The following is a 25807-nucleotide window of genomic DNA, read 5'->3' as shown; positions in this document are numbered from 1 at the left end:
ACCCCACATGCATGGAGATTGGAGATGTAATGATTTGCTGACACGTTGCATGCCTCTATATTAGGAGACGTTAGGTTAATAAATTAGAATCATAAGATTAGAATCATTTTCGATTTACATGTATTTTTTGTCAAAGAAAACACTGAGCGAACCATGAACCATGATTCAAATCATGGTATGAATCCTCTTATCAAACGTCTCCAATTCGAATTAAGATGTGACTTTATGTGAGAGCTTTTTACTGTAACAAAAAAGTTAGATGTGACTGTTTTTTAGAGATTTTTACTATAGTAAAACTCAAATTTTAAACTCGAATCGGTGAAATGAACAAAGACTAACCGTAGATGCAAATTTCCTTTTCTTTATATGTCCATTATATATATATACACATATTTTCTTTAAAAAAAATTTATTCATGCATTTGTTTTTCTTTTTTGATGGAAAAATTACTAATGCAAGTTGATTCCGCAAAATATAGATGCAAGGTGGAACAGAAGACAATCCTCGATGGTCCTCACACTCGGCTCGGCCCAACTCAATTCGTCGTCAATTTAGTATGGGCCCTGGCATCAGTGGATGGATGACCCCGGCCCATCTTCGTCTAAAGAGGGGAAAGTCATGGGCTTAGACATATGTCATGATACATACCTCCAGATTTTATTCTGCGTAGCAGATTTGATAAACTTACGGTCAGACGGAGTTTTCTTTCTACCACCAAATATAGTGCTTTTTAGTTTTGACCTTTCGTCATATGTAATGGAAGATAATAGTAGTAACAACATACTCTTTATCAAGTAGAATATTATATCTTTCATAATAAAAAAAAAAGTAGAATATTATTTCTACAGAAAAAGAGAATTCTTATTATTTGTTTAAAACATCCATTCTTAAAGGTTTTAACCCATCATACATACAAGTACGTACCTACTTGCATACACTCATACAGAAATACATTACATACCAACGTACATACAGACACATATACAAACATAAATACGTCAATACATATTAATATTGATTCACGCATATGGTGATTAATAAAATTCAAGAGGGTCTAAAGCACGCTAGTCTCAAAGGAGTAAATGGATCAGAAAAAGCCCCGGTAGATACTTTGTCAAATATGACCTTATTAGCTGCCTCAGTGTAATGAACTCCATCCCAATCCACCCTAACTGACGCTTCTCCACATGAACCAACAAATATTTGAGTTCCATTAACGGTAATAGTTCCCCCACAACCAACACTATCACTGTAGTTGTACTCCCCCCCATAGCCACAACAAGCAACTAATGGGAGCTCAAATCCTGCAAACAAAGCAAAAAAGTAATTATTATAATAATCTCTGTTTTGTTAATTAATCATTGCTTTTCAAGCCCAATTCAAATTAATTTTGTAATTTATCTTTTCTTAATTACCATATTTGTGAGGATCCGTAAACAAAGAGTATTTGACTTTGTAGACATCCACGTATGTTATAGCAGCCAGAGGAAACTCCCTCCTGAGTTTAGTGACGGCATTTAGTAAAACGTAGTTGAAATACTTGGCCACTTCATTGAAAGGTTTTGCACACCCGGCCTCATCTCTCTCTGCTGAGGGGAAATTGGCCAAAATGTAGGGTAGACACCCTATTGGCCCTGTGTTGTGTATCCAAAATGACCTACCTCCGGAAATGTTGTGTATATTCTACATTAATGTGACCAAAACTTCTTGTAAGTATTCAATTCTAATGAGAATCATTTCTCTTAATATATATATGAACAAAAAAAAATGATTGTTTAAAAATTACATAACATGGTAGTTATTAAAAACAATATTAATTATGTTATGTATTTTCAAGGTTAATGTTACATTCACTTATAATGTAATGTTACATTTTCCACTTCTACATGTTACATTAATCTTCCATTCAGATGGATCACATCAAAAGCCTACAGAGTGGAGTCAAGGGCCTAAACAAACATATTATATATTACGAGAATTTTAAGGTAGGGTATGAAAAATATCATGTCAATAGGGCTATGCGTTTTACTCTCGGATTTGGATCGTATTATAAATGTATGAGTCTGAACTTTTTTCTCTTACTCTTGATAAATATCTTTTTGTTAGTGTACTCATTTGACTAAAAAGGTTATGAATAAAAAATAAAAGGTAAAAATCTTGATCCATACACTTTTAAAAAGTATTTGTCAAAATTACTCTAGTTTCATATACTTTTTCATTTGAATATGATTTTGATCAAATCCAACCTTCAAGAAAGGTCTTATTATTTCTTTTAATCAATGTGTTTAAGCTGTTTTCGTTTCTTTTTAATTTATTTGTTTTAGTTCTCACCCTCTGGCCCCGCTTCTCATTAGAGGCGGATGGGGGTGTTTTGGTCGGTGAGGAATGGGGTCTACAGAAGCCTTCTCCAATTTTGATCTCTAAAAATTTTATTATTACCAAGTAAGGGGTAGAACTAGGCACAAGTTGAAATTTTTAATTTTTTTTCTTATTAGAATTATAGATAGGGTGTGAAATAGCATTGATAGGATTCTATTTTTTACCGTTAAATTTTTATATGATATTCATAAACATACTCCGGTAAGAATATCTTACCGTAAAAAAACTCTATTTTTTTAGCCTAAAAATACTAGCTTATCTACAAATGGGTTTTAAGAACGAAATAAGCTAAATCTTAAAAGTCTAAAAGAAAACACCTTAAAGTTTGTTGAGAAGCTGTTGACGATATCTGGCACAGATTGATTAACTTCCTGCACGGACTTATTTGAGAAGAACCCCTCGCCAAGATCATTCTGACCAATGTCAAACGTGTACAAAGCCTTGTGAAAATACTCATCTTCGGATAGTGTTTCATCTACATATCAAACAAACTTATTTTCAGTCCTAACATAGTTATTATGCAATATTCACATGGGCATCTAGTAATTAAAAGGGTTAATCACATTGGTACTCTTGAATTTGAGATTCGTTCCCAGTTTAGCCAATGACCTTTAAAAACTCTTATATTGCCTTTTAAATTTCAAATTAATCGCATTTAGCTTTCTCTGTTAGAATTTATGTTAAAAACAGACAGGAAAAATGAGAGTAGTGCATTAATCGTAGAATTTGTATTAAAAACAAATATATAACAAAAAAATGTGACAGCACTTAATTCTATTTTCCCGTTTGATTACCAAAAGAAATTTAAGTGAGACTAAATCAAGAGAGCTTTTACAATTCAGGGAGTAAGACTAAAAATTATGATCATAAAAGTTCAAAAGGCACGAATGGGAATAACCCAATTCACCATTACAAGCTTTTTACCTTGATTTCTCGTCGTTTCCCGGTGTTTGGATTTTAGTCGAACAAATTGTGTGTATTGGATGTCAAGATAGAAGGGACTAAATCCACCTGCTGGTATAATGCGACTAGGCAATCTGATTGTAGAAGCTGCCGTGGCGAAATTGGCACCTTGCTTGTGCTTGGTCCCCAGGGAATCCAAATACGCGTTGAGGTATGGTAGATCAAAACTTTTCGCTAAATCATCACAAAATTTATCAAACATTATTTTAGAAATGTATATGCTTCCTGAGATCCTATTTATAATATTATCTGTGTACTTATTAGTAAAACAATCAGAGCTATGAGAGCTGCAAAAGGAACTTAAGGTCAAGACACGACGGACGTTTAAGAGAAGATTTCACATCTCCTTACATATGGTTTTTCAGGCCTCTTGGGAACAAATTTAAAACTCTAAGGCTCCGTTAATTTCACCGATTCGAGTTTTACTACAGTAAAAAACTGTCAGAAATAATTACATCTAACTTTTTTACTACAGTAAAAAGTTCTCACATAAAATCACATCTCAACTCTAATTAAAAATTCGAATTAACGAACTAAACAAGCTCTAATACACTATCCTTTTTCCACTTAAAGAAAAGTGCAAAAACAAATATATACAAACCACTTTTCCTTTCTCATCTCATTTCAGTTAATGTGAGACAAAACCCATATTTATCAAATTTCATTTAACAGATTTTAGAGCTTGTTCGATAAGTGGGAAGTACGGAAGGAGTGATTGGGTTTAGAGAATCGGTAGAAGGATTTTGGGACGGGGGCTTTATATATGGTTGTCGAGTAAGAAAGAAAAGATTTCAAAAAAAAAAAAAAAAAAAAGGATTGTGTGAGATTTTAAGTCCACTAAACAGCCCAAGTTTTAATCTCGTCTACTATAAGCAAATTAATTAGAGGAAGAAATCTATACCCAATACAACCTCTCAAATTTTCTCACTCAAATAATTATTTGTATATATTTCTGTTTTTTTTTCACCCATCAAATAATTCTTAGATTGAGATTTGAGTGTGTGTGAAGCACCGTTAGGTTTAAGAAGTTATGGCACGAAGCAGAAGGCGAAGACTACATTGCAGGCCTTTGAGCCCAAAAACATTGATCGTTGACCAGTATGTTTCGTGGAAAAAAGTAACTTTGATGGGAAGGAAATAAAATAGGATAAAAAGAAAATATAGAAGTGATAAAAAATAATAATAATAGAAAAGAAATTAATTTTTTTTTATGTTGTTTGGTATGAGAAGATGGAAAGAAAATGAGCTTACCTTAACTTATTTGGTATTAGAAGTTAAATTGAGAGGAAAGAGAAAATATTACTCATAAATTATTTTTATACCCTTAAATTTTTTACTTAGATATTGATGGAGAAAATGCTAGTTTAGTAACTTTACTCACTTTAATTAATTGTCTCTATTTTCCATCACATTTTCCGCCCATTTGTGAAAAGAAGAAAAATGGTGGGACCCACATGTAATATTTTTCATTCTATTTTCTCTTCCTTTCTCTTTTCCCTCCTACCAAACAACATACATTTCTATTTTTTCTCTCAAAATCTCTTCACCTTCTTCCTTTCTTCTACTTTTTTTTCCTACCAAACATACTCTAAATGACGATATATACACACGTGTAAATTATGGAACTCACCGACGACTATTTTGATAGTTGTTCTGCAAGATTTTTTCTAGGATATGGAACATAGTTCTTGCACAATATACCATTATTTAATATTTTTGCACACAAAAAAGAGAAAGAAAATGTCGTTATTTCCTTTACGTCCTATCACTCTTGTCGTTTCCTTCTATTATGTGCGAGATTGGAAACTCCGACTTACGGTAATATGATAAGGATAATAGATTATTAATTTAAATAATTTGTATTTAGCTTATCTATAGTGTTTAGAAATTATATAAGTATTAGATTCAAATTCAAATACCTCATTTAATATTTAATTATATATGTATTATATATATATATATTATTTTCTTCAAAGTCTCAATTAGAGGTGTAGATTCGAGCCAACTCAATTCATTATTTTTACTAAACTGGATTGGACCGATCTCTCGACAAGTCGGCCTAAAATTTATAAGGTGTTTTTAAGAAAAATTTTTAAAGAAAAAGGTATTTGGACAAGGCGGAATAAGGTTTCAGACTTGAAACCTCGGTTCTAGGGCCGATAATATGAGTCACGACACAACAATACGACTCGAAAATAACACGAATTTCGCGGGTTAGGGTTGAGAAAAAAGAGGTTCGGGTTAGAATTAGGTCGACCTAAAATTGACACGAAAAACACAAGTCAATTTCGGATTGGATCCGCCTAGCCCGAACACGACACGAAATTCGTAAAAAACTAAAAAAATAAATATAATTTTCATTACATATTTTTTATTTTATTATGAACTTGTAATATCATGATAGTTATACTCAAAATCTTATACTATTATTTGCTTAATTTTAATGGATGTTATTGTAATTTAGTGAGTTATGAATTTTATGTTATTTCTAATATGTAAAAAAACTAAATAAAAGTATACAATTTTCGTGTCAATTTTGGGTTCATAGGTCAATTTCGTGTCACAGGTCATTTCGTGTCGTGCCGTGTCAATCCATAAAGTGGTCGTGTCGTGTTCATGTTGTGGTTTTTAAAAAATTTCGTGTCACGGGTCGTATTCAGGTTAATTGTAAATTTTAAAAAAATAATTAAAACACGATACGAATACGACACGTGACACGAATTGTCACCCCTACTCAACTCGGTAATTTGAGCTGGGCCAATAATGTCAGATCTCAGGCCGTCTCGTTTGACCCGGCCAAACTTTCACCCCTGGTCTTAGGCCTCGTTCATTTCACCAATTCGAGTTTTCAGTTTTAGGTTTCTACAGTAAAAAGTTCTCAGAAAATGTCACATCTAACTTTTTTTGCTACAGTAAAAAGCTCTCAAAAAATATTACATCTCAGTTCGAATTGAAAACTCGAATCTACAAAGTGAACGGGGCCTTAATCTATTGAAAAGAGAGAGAGGGGGATAGAGTGTGTGAGAGAGTGCTATGACCTCAAAATCATTTTCAAAACAAAATAGGGTTGGAATTGATTGTTTCTGCATATATTTTTCTTCTTAAGAGTATATAACATTATTGCCTTCAGAAACTTCAGTACTTATGTGTTGCAAGTCATGAAAGTATCTACAAGCTCATGACCTCTTCTAGTTTGGCTTATATATGTAATACAAAACTTAAAGATACATAGTCTCAAAAGTACTGTGGTGAAAAAAAAACATACCTATGAAATCAATCATGAGGCGGCCATCGGAAAATCTCCCAGCGGGCTCATGAAAATAGGTCTCTCCATAGGGAGGGCTCAAATATGCAGGAAATGCTGAGGCCAATCCACCGGTGTCCGAATTAGAGTCACCGAAGTTAAATATTGCCGGAAAATCGCATTCTTTAGCACTATGGACAATATCCAACAAAGTAATAGAAGATAAAAGGAAACAAGAACAGAAGAGAGGTGTAACAAATTTGACCATTATCTTAAGAGACTCCATGGGGGAACCAAAGGATGCTCTTTTAGTTATCAGATAAGAATATATCCCGTAAAATGTTTGATTTATAGGAGCAAGATGGAGGGTCTTCAGTGCGACTTTTCTCTCATACTTTTCTTTTTTTTTTTTTTTTTTTCTTTCTTTTCTCCTTGTTAATAAGCTATCTAGAAACCTTTTTTTGGCTTTAATATCTAGAGAGACTTGAAAAGGACAGCCATGTTTAGATACATAAGTACTCAAGTTCATCTTGAACTGCAGGGACAAATGTAAGTAGGACATTAATTGGAAACAATTACGGGTCCAAAACAAGTCATTCTAGTAGACCCACTAATTGTTGATTTGTATAAGTTACTGCTGGTTTATCTACACATTCTTATGGGTTTCAGTTTTCAAATGTTCAAAACTTCAACTAATCGTTAATTTATTCAGTCGTCTGTGCATGTATGTCAAAATTTTGCGCAATCTTTTGTTTTTTTATGAAATAATCAACACAATCATGTTTGACTTTTTTTTCCTTTTCTTTTTGAAGGAGATGTTTGACATAATTTAAATTTTGGAAAAATCGAGACTTCTAATTTTTTTTTTATTGCAAAAATTAACGGTGTGGATTGTAACTAGGTTTGGGCTGAAGCACAGAGGGACCCGCTCGTTCTGTGGGTAGGGGAACAGAAGTAAAGTCGTCGGCGCGCGCTGGGTGACCATGGTTGAGGGGAGGAGTTGGGTCGTCGGGTTAAAATCAAGCCAACGTCGCGCGCCATCACATCGTGTCTGGAGTCAATCTTCAGTTCAAGTGCTTGAATCGCCGTCTATAGAGCTTAAGTATCAGCGGAGTCAAGCCGCTGTGAGTTTGCATTGCTGCCGCCATTTCAATCGAAGACCAAGAAAAGTTTTGGGTGCTCTGATACCAATATGGCGTAGGAGCAGATCGGAGGTGCTTTTTCAGACAAATCTGAGAAACAATTTAGAAAAGAAATGCGCTCTAATCCAAGAAGCTATTCAATAGAAATGGAAAAAGAACCTAATCTCAATTTCCCAAGTTATGTTAACAGCCTCGATAGGAGCAACAACTAGGGTCGATACTCACTCAAGGGTAGTTGGGGAAACTAGCAGCAAAATGCACAGTACAAAGAAACAACTATATCATAAACCACCATCAACCAAAGGCAACGACAGGGCACTTTGAAAATTATTACAAACGACACTAAAACATAAAGGATAAATAATCTCCTGCATCAGTTAATCAATCAATGTCAATCATTGATCGGCATTAGTTAAACACTAGCAAAGCAAGAGGTAATTTTGCGCTCTAAAAAAAGTTAATAAATTTTATACAACAGTAGTAGATTATCCATGTATATTTATACATGAATATATATATATAAAATATTGTCAAAGTTATTTACAAAATATATATATATATATACACACACACATAAGATACTGTCATGTGAAGTTATTTACAATATATATAATTCTTTGTTGTTGTGGCCCCTTTAGTGGATTAAAAAACATCAAGGGAAACATATTCAAATGATAAGGAGATAAAAAAAAAATTGGAATAAGTAAAAAAATATATACATATATAAAATGATGTGAGTAATTTTTGAGTATATTATATAATATTGAAAATATAAAAGCTAATTGTAATCATCATCACTACATATAAAGAGGTAGAAAAGGGTACAAAAAAGGAGTAAAATCAACCTATGAGGATTAAAAAGGTCAAGCAAGTCCTACAACAGAGTCAAAGAGAGACAAACAATGAAATCAACTTATGAGAAGTAGAGAAACTAATAGCCCGTTTGGTTGGAGAATTCGTTCTCTGATTCGAATCATGGTTTATGATTCGCTACAGTATTTTCTCTCACAAAAAATACATGTAAATCGAAAATAGTTCTAATCTCATGGTTCTAATCCATGAACCAAATGAGCTCTAAACAATTCCTATACTGGAAAAAGGACGAAAAAAGAAAAGAAAAAAAACTAAACCGTTTGTATAGTGGAAAAAGGAAAAGAAGAGGAAAAGAATATCATAGATAATAGTAATATGGGTCAGTATAGAGAGTAGGTTTTAGTTAATTTTTAATAGAGATATAAGGTTAATCATAATAATTATTAGCAATTAAAAGAAGTTTGCCAACGTTTATTAAGAATTAATAGAAATCTTTTCCAATACTTTGGCTTGATAACATATTAAGAGAGATAGAGACAACTTATTTTAACATTTAACATAGGAAACTAATATGTATATATTGCAAGCAACAAATGCTAAAGAATTCTAGATAGGAGCTATTAAACATACCTCAAACGCTATAAATTCCCCTCAAAGTTGCTAATCAGCAGCCAGCTATACAGAACTAACAGAGTAGGACAATAATAGTAGCAAGCCTTATAAATACAAAGAATTGAGTAAGCAAATAAATAAATAAATGGAAACAACAAATTAAAAAAGTAAAAGGCATAGTTATAGTAATATTTTTGTGCATTAATTATGACTTAGATATGGAATATTTTCAGCAATGTGTGATAACTATGTAGTGGCTGCCTACTAAGGGCAACTTTGTGGCTCCCTACTAAAGGATATTGTACAAAAGAGTAAGATATTATATCTATCAAACAAATTATAACTTATATATGATGCAAAATAAATAGGTGGAGTGGAGTAATATATAAAGTTGTGCTGAGACTACCAGGTGAATAAAAAAAAGAAAAGGGCCCAAAAAACAAAAAAAAAAAGACGAGACCTAACAAAACAATAAAAATTGCAACCTATGCGAAAAGAAGGCAAAGGAAACTGAGGGAAAAAGAATAAGTGCTAAAAAGCAATGATTAGAAGAGAAATGGCCAAAACCAGTACAATAAGTGAAAATAACAAAGAGAATTACAGGAACGATAACATAGAAGAAAGAAAGGTCAGCAGTGGAAAAAGAAATTTTATGTAACTATGGATAATATTTGAGTAAAACAATAGAAGAAAATTAGGGCGGCACCGATTGCAAAATTACCAAAACCAAGAAAGAGAGCAAATAAAGAGAGCGGAGAAAATGAGGGAATCGAGCAGGTAAGAAAAATCAGAGTTGCAGCGGTTGCAAAATTACTAAAAAAACAAAACCCAAAAATCCACAAAAGGAGAAAGAGCGGGGGCTAAACGGGAAAAGCAACCCATCCGAGACACGGAAAAAGACCAAACCGCCCTTGCACCAGACAAGAAGGGAACAATAAATTGAGGGCAAAATCATCACTTCACTGCAGAAGGAACACTAAAGTGAGTCTGTATGAACAGTAACCCGCAATTCTTTTTTAGTATATTTATAATGTATTAAATTGGTCAAACAATGATTAATCACCAAATTAATTATTTAATCATTTAAACAACGGTTATTTTTCTAATTTAACAAAGCTTGAGATATTTATTGAAACAATACTTTAGAGAAGGACACGTTACCCCATATATTCGAAATTGAACCCAAGACTACTTGCATTCTCTTTTATTGTCGAAAGTGAGAACCACACTAACGAGTGGTGGAGCGACCTAGGCGGCAGCTGCACCCCTGGCCCAAGGGGGTCCTTTCAGTTTTGCCCCAAAAATAAATAAATAAAGATAAAAAAAAAAAAACCCAAGAATTACTGCATCCAAATCATATTCATATACGACATCAACTAATAAAAGCAGTGAAGTAATCTTTCTTAAGCGTTCAAAGTCAAGTACGCAATCAATTTTGACATAATAAGCTTTAATAAGTATAAGAGGCCACAAATGAAGAGTGCATGAAGACACAACACAATTGGGATTTGGAAAAACAAATCAAACCGATTATAAAAGAAATCAGAAGTAAACCAATATGAAAATGTCCCTGGAAAGCATGGTAACCAAACACCTCAAACTGCCAATTAACCATGAGGATTATTATTGTAATTTTTTTCCAACTATAACATGCCATAATGAACATTCCCTATGCCAAAATTTTAGCAATATGAATGATAGTCCATAAAACGTTCAAATAATAACAATGTTGCAACTTATTTTGGTATATACTCAGCCGTTCATACCACAGTTCAAAATAATTAAAAAAAATAAGGATGCAAACATTAAAAATAAAAAATTCAAAAAATGATATATAAACAAGTGAGAATGGAAGAAGTAAAAAATCTGCATTAGACGCCATCACGGCCACCTAGTGTAACCAACAAATAAACGTATATGCACGCTGCATAAGGGATAAAGAAATAAAACTTAGTTTATCCCAAAAAAAAAAAAAAAAGCATATCCTATTACAAAACTTCAAAATACAGATATACATTTAATTCAATAAAATTACGCTCCCAATCATGAAACCAAATTGCATGAAACACATCAGGTCTCTCACAAGGTATTCTACGGTCCCGTTTACTTCGCTGATTCAAGTTTAGAATTCAAGTTGAGATGTGACTTTATGTGAGAGCTTTTTACTGTAACAAAAAAGTTAAATGTGATTGTTTGTGAGAGCTTTTTACTGTAGAAAAACTCAAATTCTAAACTCGAATCAGCGAAGTGAACGGACACAATTGTCGCAACACTATCAAGAGCTGAAACAACCATTGTGTTAACAAAACAATAACGAAAATTTAAAAAAATTATAAGGACCTAGGGAGAGCGACAAAGAAATGTTGAGAGCTATGGATGAAAATGCTCATACATTTCTATTTACGGGCTAAGAACCATAAGCAGAGGTTGCACATAGGAGAATTATAAGATTTAAATGTGAGGTTGTAATTCTTAATAAAAACAAACATATAGATTAAGAAATACCAAGTGATCAATTGTTTCAAAATAAAACATCAATTTTACACGACTATTGTTGAAGTATTGAGTCAGACTCAACTTATAGATAAAACATAAGCTAATCTTCCATCCAATAGACCACAAAAAAAAAAAAAAAAAAAAAAAAAAAAAAAAAAAAAAAGAGAGATAATACTAGACAATTACTCAACTATATCTCAAAATACCAGCCCACTCAGAGTACAGATTTGATAGCAAGTTATTTATCAACTCCGCTCAATCATTCAACTCACCTGAAAATCCCACATCACCTATTTCCTTTTCAGTAATTATTACTGTTATATACAAAAAATTCTCTAAATACATAGAAATACAAATTCAAAAACACATCCAAAAAGAGAAAACCTTTACACAAATAGTTTCACATGCAAATACCTTTCTTCAGCGGACGAACGGTGATTCTTTAGCAAACACATAAATTCATTTCAAGCTTGTTCCAGTCATCAAGCTACAAAGCAGTTTCTTGAGAGGATAAAGGCTGTAAAGCACGGATTTTGATATCATATTTTCTGCGTTTTGAAGCTTCATGGCCCGAAGATGAATCTGATTCCTCTAATCCGATGGGGTGAGAAGAAGTGTATTCATCATAAGTAGTTCCAATATGGTTATTGCATTTGCGGCAAAGAAGCTTGGTTTGCCGTCGGAACAAACTCCACGAATGCTTGGAGAAATGGGGTATGCATTGGATCTCATCAACCTGAGTAAATCTGCTATCATCTACGTAGAAGAACGATATGATTCCTCGCTTAATAGATTTTCCGTACTTTGAACCAATTGTGGAGATGTTCCGGTTGGAGGAGCTTAGATTTAGCGCATATCCACAAGAGCCACAGCTTAATGAAGAAGAAAAACAAGAAACATCTTCATGCACCATCTTTGCACATAAATCCAAACAAAAAAGAACTATATAACTCGCAAGAAAACATTGATCGATTGGGAGTAAATAGAAATTTTATCCCATCTTTACTGTTATTAAAAAAAAAAAAAAACAAACAAACAAACAAACTTTTGGTTGCTCTTAACATTTTTCTTTTTTGACTATCACAGAAATCCCAACCGGGCTCCATTTCGCAACAAGAGACCGGCTTGGCGCCCCTGAGGCATTGAATCCCAAGCCAAGTGAGAGCAAACCACCTGATAATCGTAACTCAGTACACTGTTATTATAAGGTGTCAAAAGTTTAAGAAGTGATACATTTAGCAAAGCAACAGTCCACAATAATGTACAATCTTGAAAGCAAAAATGCTTATCAAAACTAGAGGAGGAGAGTTTCAAAAAACCTCTAAAAAGAGTTTTTCTTTTTTTTTCTTTTTTTTTTTTGGGGTAATTCTTTAAAGGGGTTTCTGATAACGACACGGAAAGATGCTTTCTCCACAATGTATAGGTAATTTTCTAGAAACCCACTTTCATCATGTAAAAGGTATAGCAATCATTCAATGTTGTGGGAACCAAAACGATACTCAATCGACATCTTCCATGAACTTTCCAAACAATCCAGCTGTACATGAACGGTTAACCACTAGACCGAGAAAGGATAAGTCTTGCAACTAATAAACGCTAAAAAATATCCTAAAAAGAACGGAGAAGACGAGTTTGAAAAAGACAAAACAAGAAAACCACAAATTCATAATATATAGATTCACCAAATGTCATTATCAAATACCCCCTGAAAATTAAACTGCTTTATTATTTACATTGCCATTTATCAAAAACTTTGGGTACCCATAACTTCTTTAAAATCCTTATATCCCTCATTTTAAGCACAAGTGTCCAAAAGTAATCATCAATTGAGAAAATAGCTTCTCCAAATTTTCCCATAGGCCCAGAAACGACTATGGCTTATTACTAAATCTACCCAAAATGCAATGCAAAAACTGAGGACACATAACTTTAAAAAAAATTGAATAAATAAATCATTCCATCACTAACTGATAGAAAGTTCAAATAGAAGCAACAATGCCTTGATCATCATTTTTCTATTTCCCCGTTATTATGCTACAATACTACTTATTTTGCATCCCTGTTTTTCTGTTTCTCTCAAAAAAGTGAATACAATCTAGAAATCGATTTGTTCACTTGTATCAGAAAAAAAAAAAAAAAAAGATTATCCAGGTATAATATCAGATTAAGGCTGCCACTTATTCTGATCCAAAAGTTCAAGATTGAATTAGTAATCAGCCACTAGTTCTCTCAATTTTGACATAAAGAAATCAAACAATCTTAAAATAAGCGCATCACCCACAAGCCAACAGTAAAAGAAAAAAAAACGGTGGATTTATAATAATTGGTGAGCAAAATTGAGTATCCCCAATCATTGTTTTCCAAAATTTTCGCACACAAACAACTAAAATCAGGTCAAAACAAAACCCAGATAATAAAAATTAATTCTTTATTATAGAAAATAAAAACCGTAATTGAGATAGAAAGAACGAAAGCAAGAAGGAAAGAGAATGAACCTGTAGCTAACATCTCTCTGGGAAGAGGAAGACGTCAAGGAAGGACGATGAGCTCCATTCTGAAACCCATCTTTTATACACGCCAATTTCTCCATATATATATATATGTGTGTGTGTGTGTGTGTGTGTCGAGAAATTAAACTTTGACTATTGAAAGTCTGAATCTTTAAAGTTAAAGCCACGAAACCGAGCTCTATGAAGAGGTCGAAGACGAACGAGGACCGTCTGATTTGGGCGAGCTGTGATAGTGGAGACTCGTGGTTGGTTTGCAGAGACAGAAAGAGGGATCCAAATTTGAGAGAGAAAAACAGGTTCAGAAAACTTCGAAGGAGAAAGGAGAAGAAAGTCTAGGGAATCAGTGCGCCAATAAAAAGGTTCTAAAAAACACTGAAGGACGGTGGCTGGCTCTTAGCTCTTTTATTTTTTATTTTTTTTTATTTTTTATGGAAGTGGCTCTTAGCTTTCGTGTTTCTTAAAAATTTAAAATATATATATAAAAAAACAGTTAGTTAATTAATTTATTTATTTACTTTGATGCCGACATGGTGGGAAATGTGACTTGAATAGGAGAAGTTTTTAATACCTCATTTATTTTATTTATTTGAGTTTTGTTATAGTAAAAATTTTTTAAAAATAATTATATTTAATTTTTTTATTACAGTAAAAAATTCTCACATAAAATTATATTTTAATTTAAATTAAAAATTTGAATCAATAAACTGAACAGACCCTAATCTCTTTAGTTTGATAATTTAAATTTTTAATTTAAATTGATATATAAAATTCAAATTGGTGAACGGGCCGTAATTTAAAGGATTAATAATGACTTATTATTACCAAAAGATAATGATAACGTTCACCCAAAAAAAAATGAAAGTAACAAAATTAATTTGAATTATTAATGAGAATGGCCATCTTTTTATATTACACGTGTCTCTGTTTAAGTTGGCATGCATGATATATGAAAGGCTACAGCGAAGGAGTTGGGATTTTTTTCCTCTTATGTTTATTGAGATTATTGATAAGTAGATTAAACTGGTAGAATAGATTTTTTTTAACAGTTAAATTTATATATTTTTTAAATTTTTACGTTATTTTATATAAATATGACGGAAAAAAATTTGATTTATCTTAGTGTACCAAAAAAATTCCATCTTTACTTATTTGTTTGCCAATCAATGAATTTGTGAATAATTTTCTTTTTTTCTTGAAGTGAAAATGACTTCGTGCATAGGTGAATGAACTTGTTACGAATAACCATTACAGACGGAACATGACTTTTGATATTGATATTTTAATGTTGGGTTTGCTCGGGACTATTTGAATTAGAATTTGTTTGGTTTTTTTTTTTTTTTTAAGGAAAAACGAAGTAATAACATTAAGTAATCATACAGTACAACATTTACACAAATTAGTGGAGGAATCTTTTCTAACCACAAGTATGGGGTAAAGAGAGAGTAAAATAGGGTATGGGGTGTGGGAAACTTACTCGTCTTTGCCCACCCCATTTACATCACTAATAGAAAAAGAGTGTTTTTTTTTTTTTTTTTTTGCATAATTTGAGTTGTATATGTGAAAAAAAAAACACTATAGTAAAAAAGTTAAATTAAATTTCTTTGAGAAAAAATATTGTAATAATATGACTTAAGTCGTGATGACTGTGGCGGTTTTACTTTCTTATCAAACAAATAAATTTTATGATTATGCAACCAATATAGTAAATTATAAACATATTATAGTTGGACTATTTTATCCTTAGTATGTTATTTCCTTAAAACTGTATCCGCTTTTTCCTTAGTGAGTATGGAAGATCACAACGATTTAAAACGTTTGATCATCTAGAAAAATTTAGAAAAATAAAACTATTGATAATTCTATTTTTTTCAGTCGAATTTGCATCAAAAATTGTCTATCCGCATATTTTTTTTCAATCTGATTTAATTTTAATCAAATTTAACGATCAAAATACTAATCTTACCGGTAGAAAGGCCTACCGGAGAAACTCCTTATACAACACTATGAGATTAGTTTTATTCATAAGAATTTTTAAAATCTATTATGTTGTCTTTTACTGACTTTTTTTTAATAATTTTTCAACGCATAGTTAAAAGGTAAATAACTCATGAATTATTTCACCAAAAAAATAACTCTCGAATTAATGGATAAAATTGCGAAAATTCTCCTCAAATTTCGGTCATCGACTCATTTGTGATCTTTGAACAATAATTACTTTCCTTCTGAATTTTTAATTTTTGTAATCCACCTTGCTAAATTGTTGCTAAACTTTTTTGCTGAATGGGAGAATTACTTGTAATTATTTTCTTTTAAGCATTGCATTCTATTTTGTTCCCCTTTACATAAATAAACAAGCATTGCATGTTACAGAATCTTACGTAAACCTTATAGTTTAGATCCTTGTACGGACGTTACTAAAAATTTCAATTTATTTCCTTCATTATGCTGAGAAAACCTCCTTTTTTTTCAAATCACATTTAGTTGGAGGATTCGTTCTCTGATTCGAATTATGGTTCATGGTTCGCTACAGTATTTTCTCTCACAAAAAATACACATAAATTGAAAATGGTTCTAATCTCATAGTTATAATCCATGAACCAAACGGACACTAGTTTTCAACATCTTTTTTAGTTAGGTTTAATAAATTAATTTGATAGGTTGCAACACTGAACGTGACTTGAACGACCATCAAAACCAGGCAAATTAAAGGACAAGGAAATTAGGAACTGCTATTTAGTTTGTGAAGAGACTACAAACAAGTTTGTTTAATTTTGATCCACAACAAGAAAAATCTACACATCTTAGTCCTCTTCATTTTCATCCGTGATGAATTTACCGGTTCCGGGATTCACGGCGGCGATGAAGAAGAAAAGGACGTTTAACAACACAAGGGGCTCGATTTCGTTAATGGGAACTCCGGTCTCTACGTTCAACTGTGCCAGAGCTCCTTTTCCTGTTATGATTTCTCCAATGAGAGCGAATGCAAATCCCAATTGAGCCAATCTTCCAACGAACAGCTCATTTGCCTTTGTGAATCCAAAGAGAGGACCTAAGCACCACCAACATTGCACACAAGTTTTTTTAGACTATAGAAGTCCCAATTTTCATTTAGGACATGATAAAAGAATTGCATCATTGTAGAGAATTATTTGTTTTTTTTTTTTTTTTGTAATGAAAATAAAAATGTGTTAGCAATCTATCAGTTTAAAAATATGTTAGTGAAATTAGTTTGTCACGACAAATTTAACGTGAAATTATATCAGAATCAAATAATATATACACCTTATAAAATTTAAGAAAGAACACATGCTAAAAAAATGTGTGTCCATACAGGATTTCTTAGTTTTTTTTCCCCTAGTACCATATGATAGAATTATTCCCATTTATATGTGGAACTAAAATTTTTTACCTCCTTCCTTAAGACCCAAGGCAGATCTCAAGCTTTTGCCGGGGGGAATTACAGCCCCTTCGATTCCGGTGGGCGGATCATCCACGAATCGACCACGGTCACCCAATGCTCCGATGGCTCCAAGCAGAGTGAAGAGGATGAAGAACAGAAGAAGTGGTTCAGCTTCATAGATGGGAATTCCTGTTTCCAAATTTAACTGTGAAAGAATTCCTTTTCCTGTAATTGCTTCTCCCAACAAGGCTGCCTGCAAAATTATATTACACAGATTTTCTCTGTCATAACTAAAGTTCAAAGCTTACCATTGTTCATATCTATTCTAACTTCCTTGTCATGGAACAAGTTGTTAGACTCATAGTAAACTTTACTGCCAATGGTTCATTTCGTCAGGTTATTTTAGTTTGCTTTCTAGCTAAGTATGGTTTGACTAATTTCATTTTTTATTAAAAGGAAAAGAACCTCTATAGTCTATAGCATTTAAATAAATTTTAAAAAATTGATACAGTTCATGAAAAAAAAAACAGTTTCACGACATATTATAATATAATTTGTTAAAAAAGTAAAATAATTAGGACAAAACAATAATTTCAGTTTTACAGATTTCACGTAATTTTGACACACATATGCTTACATAATAAAATTTTTCACAACGAGTGTAATTGCTCTTAAATAAATTACAGCAAGATAAAAATAGACTTACCGCGAATCCAATCATGGCAACACGCCCCACAAAGAGCTCATTCTGCTTTGTAAAACCAATGCCTCCTGAGGTTCCAAAAATACCATCTTCAACCTTTGGCTTTTCCTTCACAACCTACATTTTACCCAAAAAAAATAAAAAAAAAAAGAGTCAAAAATTTCAAATGAGTCAAACAGATTAAGAGCTCATGAAAAAAAATAAAAAAAAAAACCCCAATAAATATTTGACCTTCTTAGTAGGGGCGGCTTTGGTTTTTGACTTAAAGAGAGCAAAAACAGTTGAAATTCCACGAGAAGATGAAGAAGCCAAAGAGGGATTTCTTGAAGAGAGTGGACTAAAGAAAAGGTGAGAAAATGGCTTTGGTTTGAGGCTTTGAACTTGCAAATGAAGCAAAGGGTGCTTTTGCAAATCCAAAGCATGGCTAGTGGACACAGAGCTAGAGGAAAGTAACATGGTTTGAGCCATTTTTTGGGTGTAAAATTTTCTCTTCTTCTAAGGAATTCTTTTGTTATTTTTATGAGTATATGAGAAGAAGAAGTAACTGGCTCTTAATAAATGTGTCCCTATATTTAAAATGCATTATCGTCGGGCATATAAAAAAGGAGAGGTGTGTGTGTGATGTGGATATGGTGTGAGAGCGAGTGAGAGGCAATTAGAATGCCCACGTCTCATGGTGTGCTTTGTGATGTTGAAGAAGTGACAGAGTTTTTTTTTTTTTTTTTTTTTTTTTTTTTTTTTTTTTTTTGTTATGAGTTAAAGCAAACCTCAAAAATTTCAAATTTTTTTTGAAGTCCTAGTACCAAGTGAAGTAACTGGAACATTCACGTGGCATTCACTCGTCCCATCTTAATTGGAACTTCTTTTTTTTTAATCCCATTTCCTTTTTTTTCCTCCTCTACTTACAAGTATGGTTTGAGTTTTAGTCCATTATAAAGGGACGTTTGATTGGAGGATTCAAACTATAATTTGAATAAGAATTCATGATTTGTTATTGTATTTTTTCTCACAAAAAATACACGTAAATTAAAAATAATTCTAATTCATAATCCAAACGTCTCTAAATTTCTTGCCTTGCGATTTGTAGACATGGTAAAGAAATTGGAATTGTTTAAGCACCACACATTTTGATTTATATATATATATATTATTCTTTTATTTTTTTCTTTTATAACTATAGTAAAAGCTTGTTTTACAATATCTGTTTTTTCTGCTATCCATTTGAGGGGTGATCAAAAGAGTTCCCACACAATAAAAAAAAAATTCGACTAAAATTAATGGAGTTGAACATAGTCTCTAAGTGCTTCTTATATTTTTTGAAAATGATCAAAGGAGCGCACATGCTGGGAAAAAAATCCACTTAAGATTAATTGAATTGATGTTATATTGATTATATAAATATATTCTCATGTGTTTCTTATGTAATTCGGTTAACTTTTCATCTACTTCTCAAACATACATAGAGTGAAAACTGAAAAAAAAAAAAAAAAAAAAGGTTAAGAGATGCTCATATTCAATTATTCATGGTGGTAAATGGTAATTTTAACACATTGAAAAAGCAAATTTACACGTTGGTCGTGGCTGGTTTGAAGTTTGAATAAGGACTAGTGAATGGGAGAAGCGAGATATTGACAAAAGGACACACTTGTGAAGACATCATGGAACTTTCGGGAGAGACCGAGTAAGTCCACCCACCAGTTGTTGGAGATGTGCACCACACACGCACACAAATTATAAATTCCCGTTCTTCCAAAAACAGCCAAGTTGGATGGTGATACACAAAAACGTGACAAATAATGCTTTGGCACATCATCAAGCGTCGACCCACACCCTGTCCATTTCTTGCCAAATGGCGCAACACCATGTGAATAAGCTGATACTTTTCGGTCGATCCTTCACAACCTTTATTTTTCCCCTTGAATTCGCAAAAACCCTATTTCGTAAGAAGAGGGATGACCCAACATTAGGCTTATATAGCATTAGAGCTGCAAGTTTAGGTTAGAATAGATGAGTCCGGAGTTTGTTAGTATTGTTGTGGACTGAACTGAGCTGATGCTTTAAGTTTAAAACTTTTTTTTAGCTAGTTTAGTTTTTTTTAAATTCTTTATAAAATTATGGGCCGTTCCGACCCGATTCTAAACTTGTCTGGCTTTTGAGCCGAGTTAGTCCTACCTTCTACATTTTAGGGCTATCTTTTGGGTCGTCAGGTCCCGACCATAAAACCTAAGCTTTCAGCTTTATATATGACTCTCATTTTATTCGCTGAAGCATTTCCATTTCTTTTCCTTGACATTCTTTAACCATTATAATATTTATGCTGTTATTTTCTCCCTTTAATTTTAATATAAAAAGAGTAGAATTACCTTTAAAAAAAGTATAATTTTAGAAGAATAAGAAAAATTAAAGAAATGGGTGATATTATTTGAGATAGTTATACTATATGGCAAAGTTGTATAGCTTGAGTTAGATTTTTAGAATATTATAAAAAAATAACAAAAATGATATAATAATTATTATAATGATATCACATTTTATACTTTATAATGAAATAGTCATTATTTTAATGATATTAAATTTTGTTATTTTTTTGTAATATTTCAAAAATTTTACTATATTTTATCTTTATTAATTAAATTTTGCTATAGCCCATAGATTGATTCGCTGGCATTAAAGGCCATGATTCTTAACGGGCTTGGGCCTCCATTGTTGCATGTATAAATTGGGAGAAGAGGGGTAATGCATGTCAGGATTTTTATCTACTTAGAAAATATGAGAATATAAAAAGCTTAAAAAAGTATATAGGTAAATTTTTAGTTATAAAAATTAATAGACCATAACTTATTAAATTATGGTTCATAATCAGATCAATTATGGATAAATTTATCAAGTTATGGTTCATAGCCAGACAAGTTATGGACAAAAACTCTAAATTATGGACAATAACTTATCAAGTTATGGTTCATAACTAGATAAATTATGAATAAAAATAGTAATTTAGCCTATTTATTAACTTATGTAAACTATTGGCCTATTAATTTTAATTTATCTCAAGTCTTGACCTATTTTTCTCTTTCTCCCTTTTATCTATTATGTTTGATTTATAATTTTCTTTGTTAAATAATTACATCAATAAAAAGGTATTTATCAAGAATAATGAGTAAAGGTCCAGACTTATGTACTTTTAAAAATAAATCCTCTATTTTTTCTTTAAAAAATAAAAAAATACCGATAAAATATTTATTTGTGAAGGGATGTCAGAATGATTATTCTATATGGCATGTGAGATTGAAAGGAAGATTACTAGCATCCACCTCATCATGAGTGGATCTGGCTCATTTCACCGTGTATATATAAGCTCATACAAAATGCATTTTTTTAAGGGTTCTTACAAGAGTGCATTTAATGCCATAAGAATATAACAAACCCTACATCAAATTTACACACACACAAACATAAAGTTGTTTATAAGTTGTGTTCGCATGTTGCATGTTTAAAAAATTATCTTTAATTCGCCAAGGAATGGATGTTTTTCTAAATAATGAGACAGTCTTCCACCACATGTATATATATATATATATATATATATGAAAATCACATTTGAATTACCACAAATTATCACAGTGTTCTCCTACGCAAATTGATGGCCATAATTACCACCATTAGTTCAAACACGTTAATAAGACAATGCCAGAGGCATAACAATTAGGGAAACAACCCTTAACAAAGCCTCTATCAGTCCTAGAAACCCCTCTACAACCGGCTGACCTTGGCGGCCGTTTGCAGCATGGTTTGTACTTAATTTGATTCACAAGGACGAAACTATACATGACTGAGAGTAAACGGTCGTTCAATCAGTAAATATCAACGTCTCACACTCTTACAAAAAGTCAAGGGAGAAAGAGAGAAATAGGTCAAGACTTGAGATAAATTAAAATTAATAAGCCAATAGTTTACATAAGTTAATAAATAGGTCAAATTACTGTTTTCGTTCATAACTTGTCTGGTTATGAACCATAACTTGACAAGTTATTATCCATAACTCGTTTGGCTATGAACCATAACTTGACAAGTTTGTCCATAACTTATTTGGTTATGAACAATAACTTGACAAGTTATGGTCTATTAATTTCTATAACTAAAAATTAGCCTATATACTTTCTTAAGCTTTTCATATTAGCCTATTTTCTACTATTTCTCAAAAGTCAATTTATCAAAAAAGCCCAAATACACTTTGTTAAATACTAGCCTGCTTCTTCGCGTAGCATCTTTCAACGAGGCAAATACCAATTTGTTCCTTGTGTAGCACGTTTAAGTTCAAACGATTGATTCTCCCCTTAATTATGGTAAGAAAAAGTTTATCTAATTTATTTAGTATTATCTTCAAATATTTTTCTGCTATAGAGCTCATGATACTCGATGACCAACTTAAAACTTATATTATCGATGTTTATTCTAATAATGATAGGATTAAAATGTATTAGCAATCTTACATGAAAAATAGTTCAGATATGAAAAATAATTTATATTCATTAGTTTATTGACTTTTTATATTAGCATTAATTTTAACTTATAAAAATGGTATTTTCCGCTATGAATATTATGAAGAATCGACAAGCAATCGAATGCCGAAAAATCAATTGATGAGTTATATTTTATTGGGGACAATTAGCCTCGTTCATTTCATTGATTCGAGTTTAGAATTCGAGTTGAGATGTGATTTTATGTAAGAGCTTTTTACTATAGCAAAAAAGTTAGATGTGACTGTTTGTGAGAGCTTTTTACTGTAGTAAAACTCAAATTCTAAACTCGAATTAGCGAAACGAATGAGACCGTAGTATATCAATTTGTTGAGTTTGATTAATTTTGTTGTTGTTATTAGCCAATCGCTTTCGTAGAAATTAGCACCTCTGACAAAAATTCCTAGCTTTGTAACTACTAGTCAAATTTAAGTTTCACCGCGGAATAAGATCATCTTATAATATGCAATAAAACATGGTTATATGTTACTGGCACATTCCTTGTGTTATATGCGAGCAAAAGATATTTTATCCTGAAATCAAATTTTAGTACATTGACATTGAAATAAAACACCTCACTATTTCTTTCAAATCATACGAATTCGAAATGAATAATGATAATTTTTCTTTTTTGGAAATTATAATGACAACTTTTTTGATTGAAAAGCATGTGGCCCCAACACCTAAAGTCTTTTTTTTTTTTTTCGGTTGATGAAAACCAAAACCAAAAGTCACTTAAAATCCACAGGCACCACTAGTTCTAAAAGTTTTCATCGAACTTTTCCCTTGTATATATAATTCTCCCTCTCAAGGTCGTGTTCAAGGCCACGCTAATTTCAAAGATCCATTGATATTTCAGTCACCCTCAAAACACCATGTACGTACATCCCTTGACCTCTCTTGCTGATCTCCTTTCTCCGATATATGTGTGTATGTATGTGTGTATATATATATATATATATATATATATATATAATCATGTATGCACACACATAAAACAACCCCACGCTCTAAAATTATGAAATAGAAGAGATTGGAAATAGACATATTAAAATGAAAAAAACAGCTTTCGTATAGGGATGGTTCTCTCAAAAGTCTTCATAGCATGTGACTTTCACCATACTTTTGAACTTGAATTATTATCAGAAACCTTATGATGCCAAAACCCACATTCAATTATTTTGCTGGTGACATACTATATATATATATATATATACACACACACACACACACTATAGCAGATTTGAATGGGTTATAATGACATCTTGTACTTCATATAATATATGCTCTAGTAATAATGCCCTTTTTCTTTGTCTTATGAATTTCTCCATACAACAAGCATATATATTGACATTACTCTACTTCGCATTTATGGTAAAGAATTGAATTATTGACATTACTCTTTTACCTTTATTATTATTATTATTATTTTTTTAACCTTCATCTATTCTAGCACCTAGCTACCCAAGTGCCTAGAACTAGAGGAGTACCAAAATTTCCATTATTCCTCTTAAATAAAAGTTCAATGAAGACAAAGACACACATCACAAGACATTCATCCAAAGTAAAGGGGCCCCTACCATTGCAGATCATGTACAAAAGTTTGTGGTTTTATTGCTAGGTTTGATCCCTTCACTTTATGTACAACATTAGCAGATTGATATGATTTTGATCTTTACCGCACGAAAAGGAAGGTTTGTGTTTGAACATGAAAATAAGAGGGGAAAAAGAATGAAAATTTGAAAACGCTAGTGTAATTTTAACTCGAATGGTACAAAATTATTTGAAAAATGATCGAAAGTGCTACTTAGTTTTCAGTACAATATCATTTGTGTCCCTAGCAAAAATCTTTCTTTGTAACACAAGGAAACACTAATGAAACAACCGACAATATTGTCAAAATCTTACAATTGGTTGCGGTATTTAAGGCATCTTTAAGGAAATTTCATAAATTTTAACAAAATTTTAGTTAAAAATATTGTAAATTTTAAGCGGGTTACGTTAATCATACTTTATATTTTAACTAAGTATAATAAATATTTTAAAATATTAATTAGATTTAAAATATAAATAACTTTATTGATTCATGCATGGGGTAAACAGTAACTATGTTAGTAGGTGAAGTTTCCTTGTGTTTGCTACAAGGAAGCAAATGCTAAAGAAAAATTCCATACATTACAAGTTGTTTTTAATACGGCAAGGCCAATATTGAAGAACAATATACATGTATCATTGTCACTATTATTATTTTTAAATCAATCATTGATTTACATGTAAACTTTAAGCTTCAAAATTAAATCACAATTTTTCATTAGCCACATAACGGATGCATTTAAAAACACAATAAGGTGCATTATGATGGCCTTGATTTGGTAACGACGACATCTCAGGTTTGAGTCCTATGGAAAGCACTTAAGACTAAACCGGTTATGGTTTCGTCTCTAAACACAAATAGTTATTAATTATTCAAATAATCTTCAAAAGAACAATTTTAATTTTGATTCTCACTGTTGTGTTCAAAAAACACATACATGATAAATATTGGTATTGAAAAAAAAAAACTTTATAATTCTAAATTGTCATATTACATAAAATTAAAAAGAAAATATTATTGTTTAATTAAACTTGATGAAAATTCTATTAGAGTTGGAATTGCGTATATGAGAGCATAGCTTTTAGCAAGTGGAAGACGCCACTATCGGTGATTACAACATCAAAACTAAACCCATTAAATGGTAGAGTTTTAGCACGTGGACAACATCACCAATGGTTATCATGACATCAAAATAAACCAACTAATCCCCTAAAAAAAACCTACTAAATGGTGTATGCATTTGATGTAACGTGTCAAATCTAAGGGTTAACTATTCCGTTCCAGATGAAATATAAAAAATTTCGTTTGGTTGGAGGATTCAAACTATGTGATTCGAATAATTTTTGATTTACGTGTATTTTTTGTGAGAAAAAATACTGTAGCAAACTACGAATCATGATTCAAATCAGGGAACGAATCCCTCTACTAAACGCC

The 25807-nt window shown here is 31.8% G+C and overlaps 3 protein-coding genes across 3 annotated transcripts; all 3 read right to left on the bottom strand.

The window, feature by feature from the left end:
- Positions 1-982: 982 nt before the first annotated feature.
- LOC21387892 (esterase) lies at positions 983-6968 on the bottom strand. Its single transcript, XM_024172253.1, has 5 exons — positions 6608-6968; positions 3304-3516; positions 2697-2854; positions 1416-1683; positions 983-1304 (listed from the first exon to the last, which is right to left on the bottom strand). The coding sequence occupies exons 1-5, from the start codon at positions 6870-6872 to the stop codon at positions 1045-1047; spliced, it is 1164 nt and encodes a 387-aa protein (XP_024028021.1). The 5' UTR covers positions 6873-6968; the 3' UTR covers positions 983-1044.
- Positions 6969-11834: 4866 nt separating this feature from the next.
- LOC21387890 (uncharacterized protein At4g08330, chloroplastic) lies at positions 11835-14590 on the bottom strand. Its single transcript, XM_024172254.1, has 2 exons — positions 14145-14590; positions 11835-12521 (listed from the first exon to the last, which is right to left on the bottom strand). Exons 1-2 carry the CDS (start codon positions 14237-14239, stop codon positions 12137-12139), a joined length of 480 nt encoding a protein of 159 aa, XP_024028022.1. The 5' UTR covers positions 14240-14590; the 3' UTR covers positions 11835-12136.
- A 2272-nt stretch (positions 14591-16862) lies between these two features.
- On the bottom strand, positions 16863-18841 carry LOC21387889 (photosystem II 22 kDa protein, chloroplastic). The gene is made up of 4 exons (XM_010108057.2): positions 18494-18841; positions 18266-18379; positions 17569-17812; positions 16863-17208 (listed from the first exon to the last, which is right to left on the bottom strand). The coding sequence occupies exons 1-4, from the start codon at positions 18728-18730 to the stop codon at positions 16961-16963; spliced, it is 843 nt and encodes a 280-aa protein (XP_010106359.1). The 5' UTR covers positions 18731-18841; the 3' UTR covers positions 16863-16960.
- Positions 18842-25807: the final 6966 nt, after the last annotated feature.

Source organism: Morus notabilis, unplaced genomic scaffold (assembly GCF_000414095.1).
Source record: "Morus notabilis unplaced genomic scaffold, ASM41409v2 Scaffold2151, whole genome shotgun sequence".
NCBI classification, from domain to species: Eukaryota; Viridiplantae; Streptophyta; class Magnoliopsida; order Rosales; family Moraceae; genus Morus; species Morus notabilis.
The sequence above is the reverse complement of the archived record's forward strand: the minus strand, read 5'-3'. Positions and strand labels throughout refer to the sequence as shown.

Coding starts and splice junctions, on each gene's coding strand:
- LOC21387890 (XM_024172254.1), bottom strand. CDS start 14,239: ATGGAGAAATTGGCGTGTATAAAAGATGGGTTTCAGAATGGAGCTCAT. Junction 12,522..14,144: donor CAGAGAGATGTTAGCTACAG/GTTCATTCTCTT, acceptor TTCTTCATTAAG/CTGTGGCTCTTGTGGATATG.
- LOC21387892 (XM_024172253.1), bottom strand. CDS start 6,872: ATGGAGTCTCTTAAGATAATGGTCAAATTTGTTACACCTCTCTTCTGT. Junction 3,517..6,607: donor CCTCATGATTGATTTCATAG/GTATGTTTTTTT, acceptor GTGATGATTTAG/CGAAAAGTTTTGATCTACCA. Junction 1,684..2,696: donor GCTTCTCAACAAACTTTAAG/GTGTTTTCTTTT, acceptor ACATTAATGTAG/AATATACACAACATTTCCGG.
- LOC21387889 (XM_010108057.2), bottom strand. CDS start 18,730: ATGGCTCAAACCATGTTACTTTCCTCTAGCTCTGTGTCCACTAGCCAT. Junction 17,813..18,265: donor TTGCCATGATTGGATTCGCG/GTAAGTCTATTT, acceptor ATAATTTTGCAG/GCAGCCTTGTTGGGAGAAGC. Junction 17,209..17,568: donor CTTGGGTCTTAAGGAAGGAG/GTAAAAAATTTT, acceptor GGTGGTGCTTAG/GTCCTCTCTTTGGATTCACA.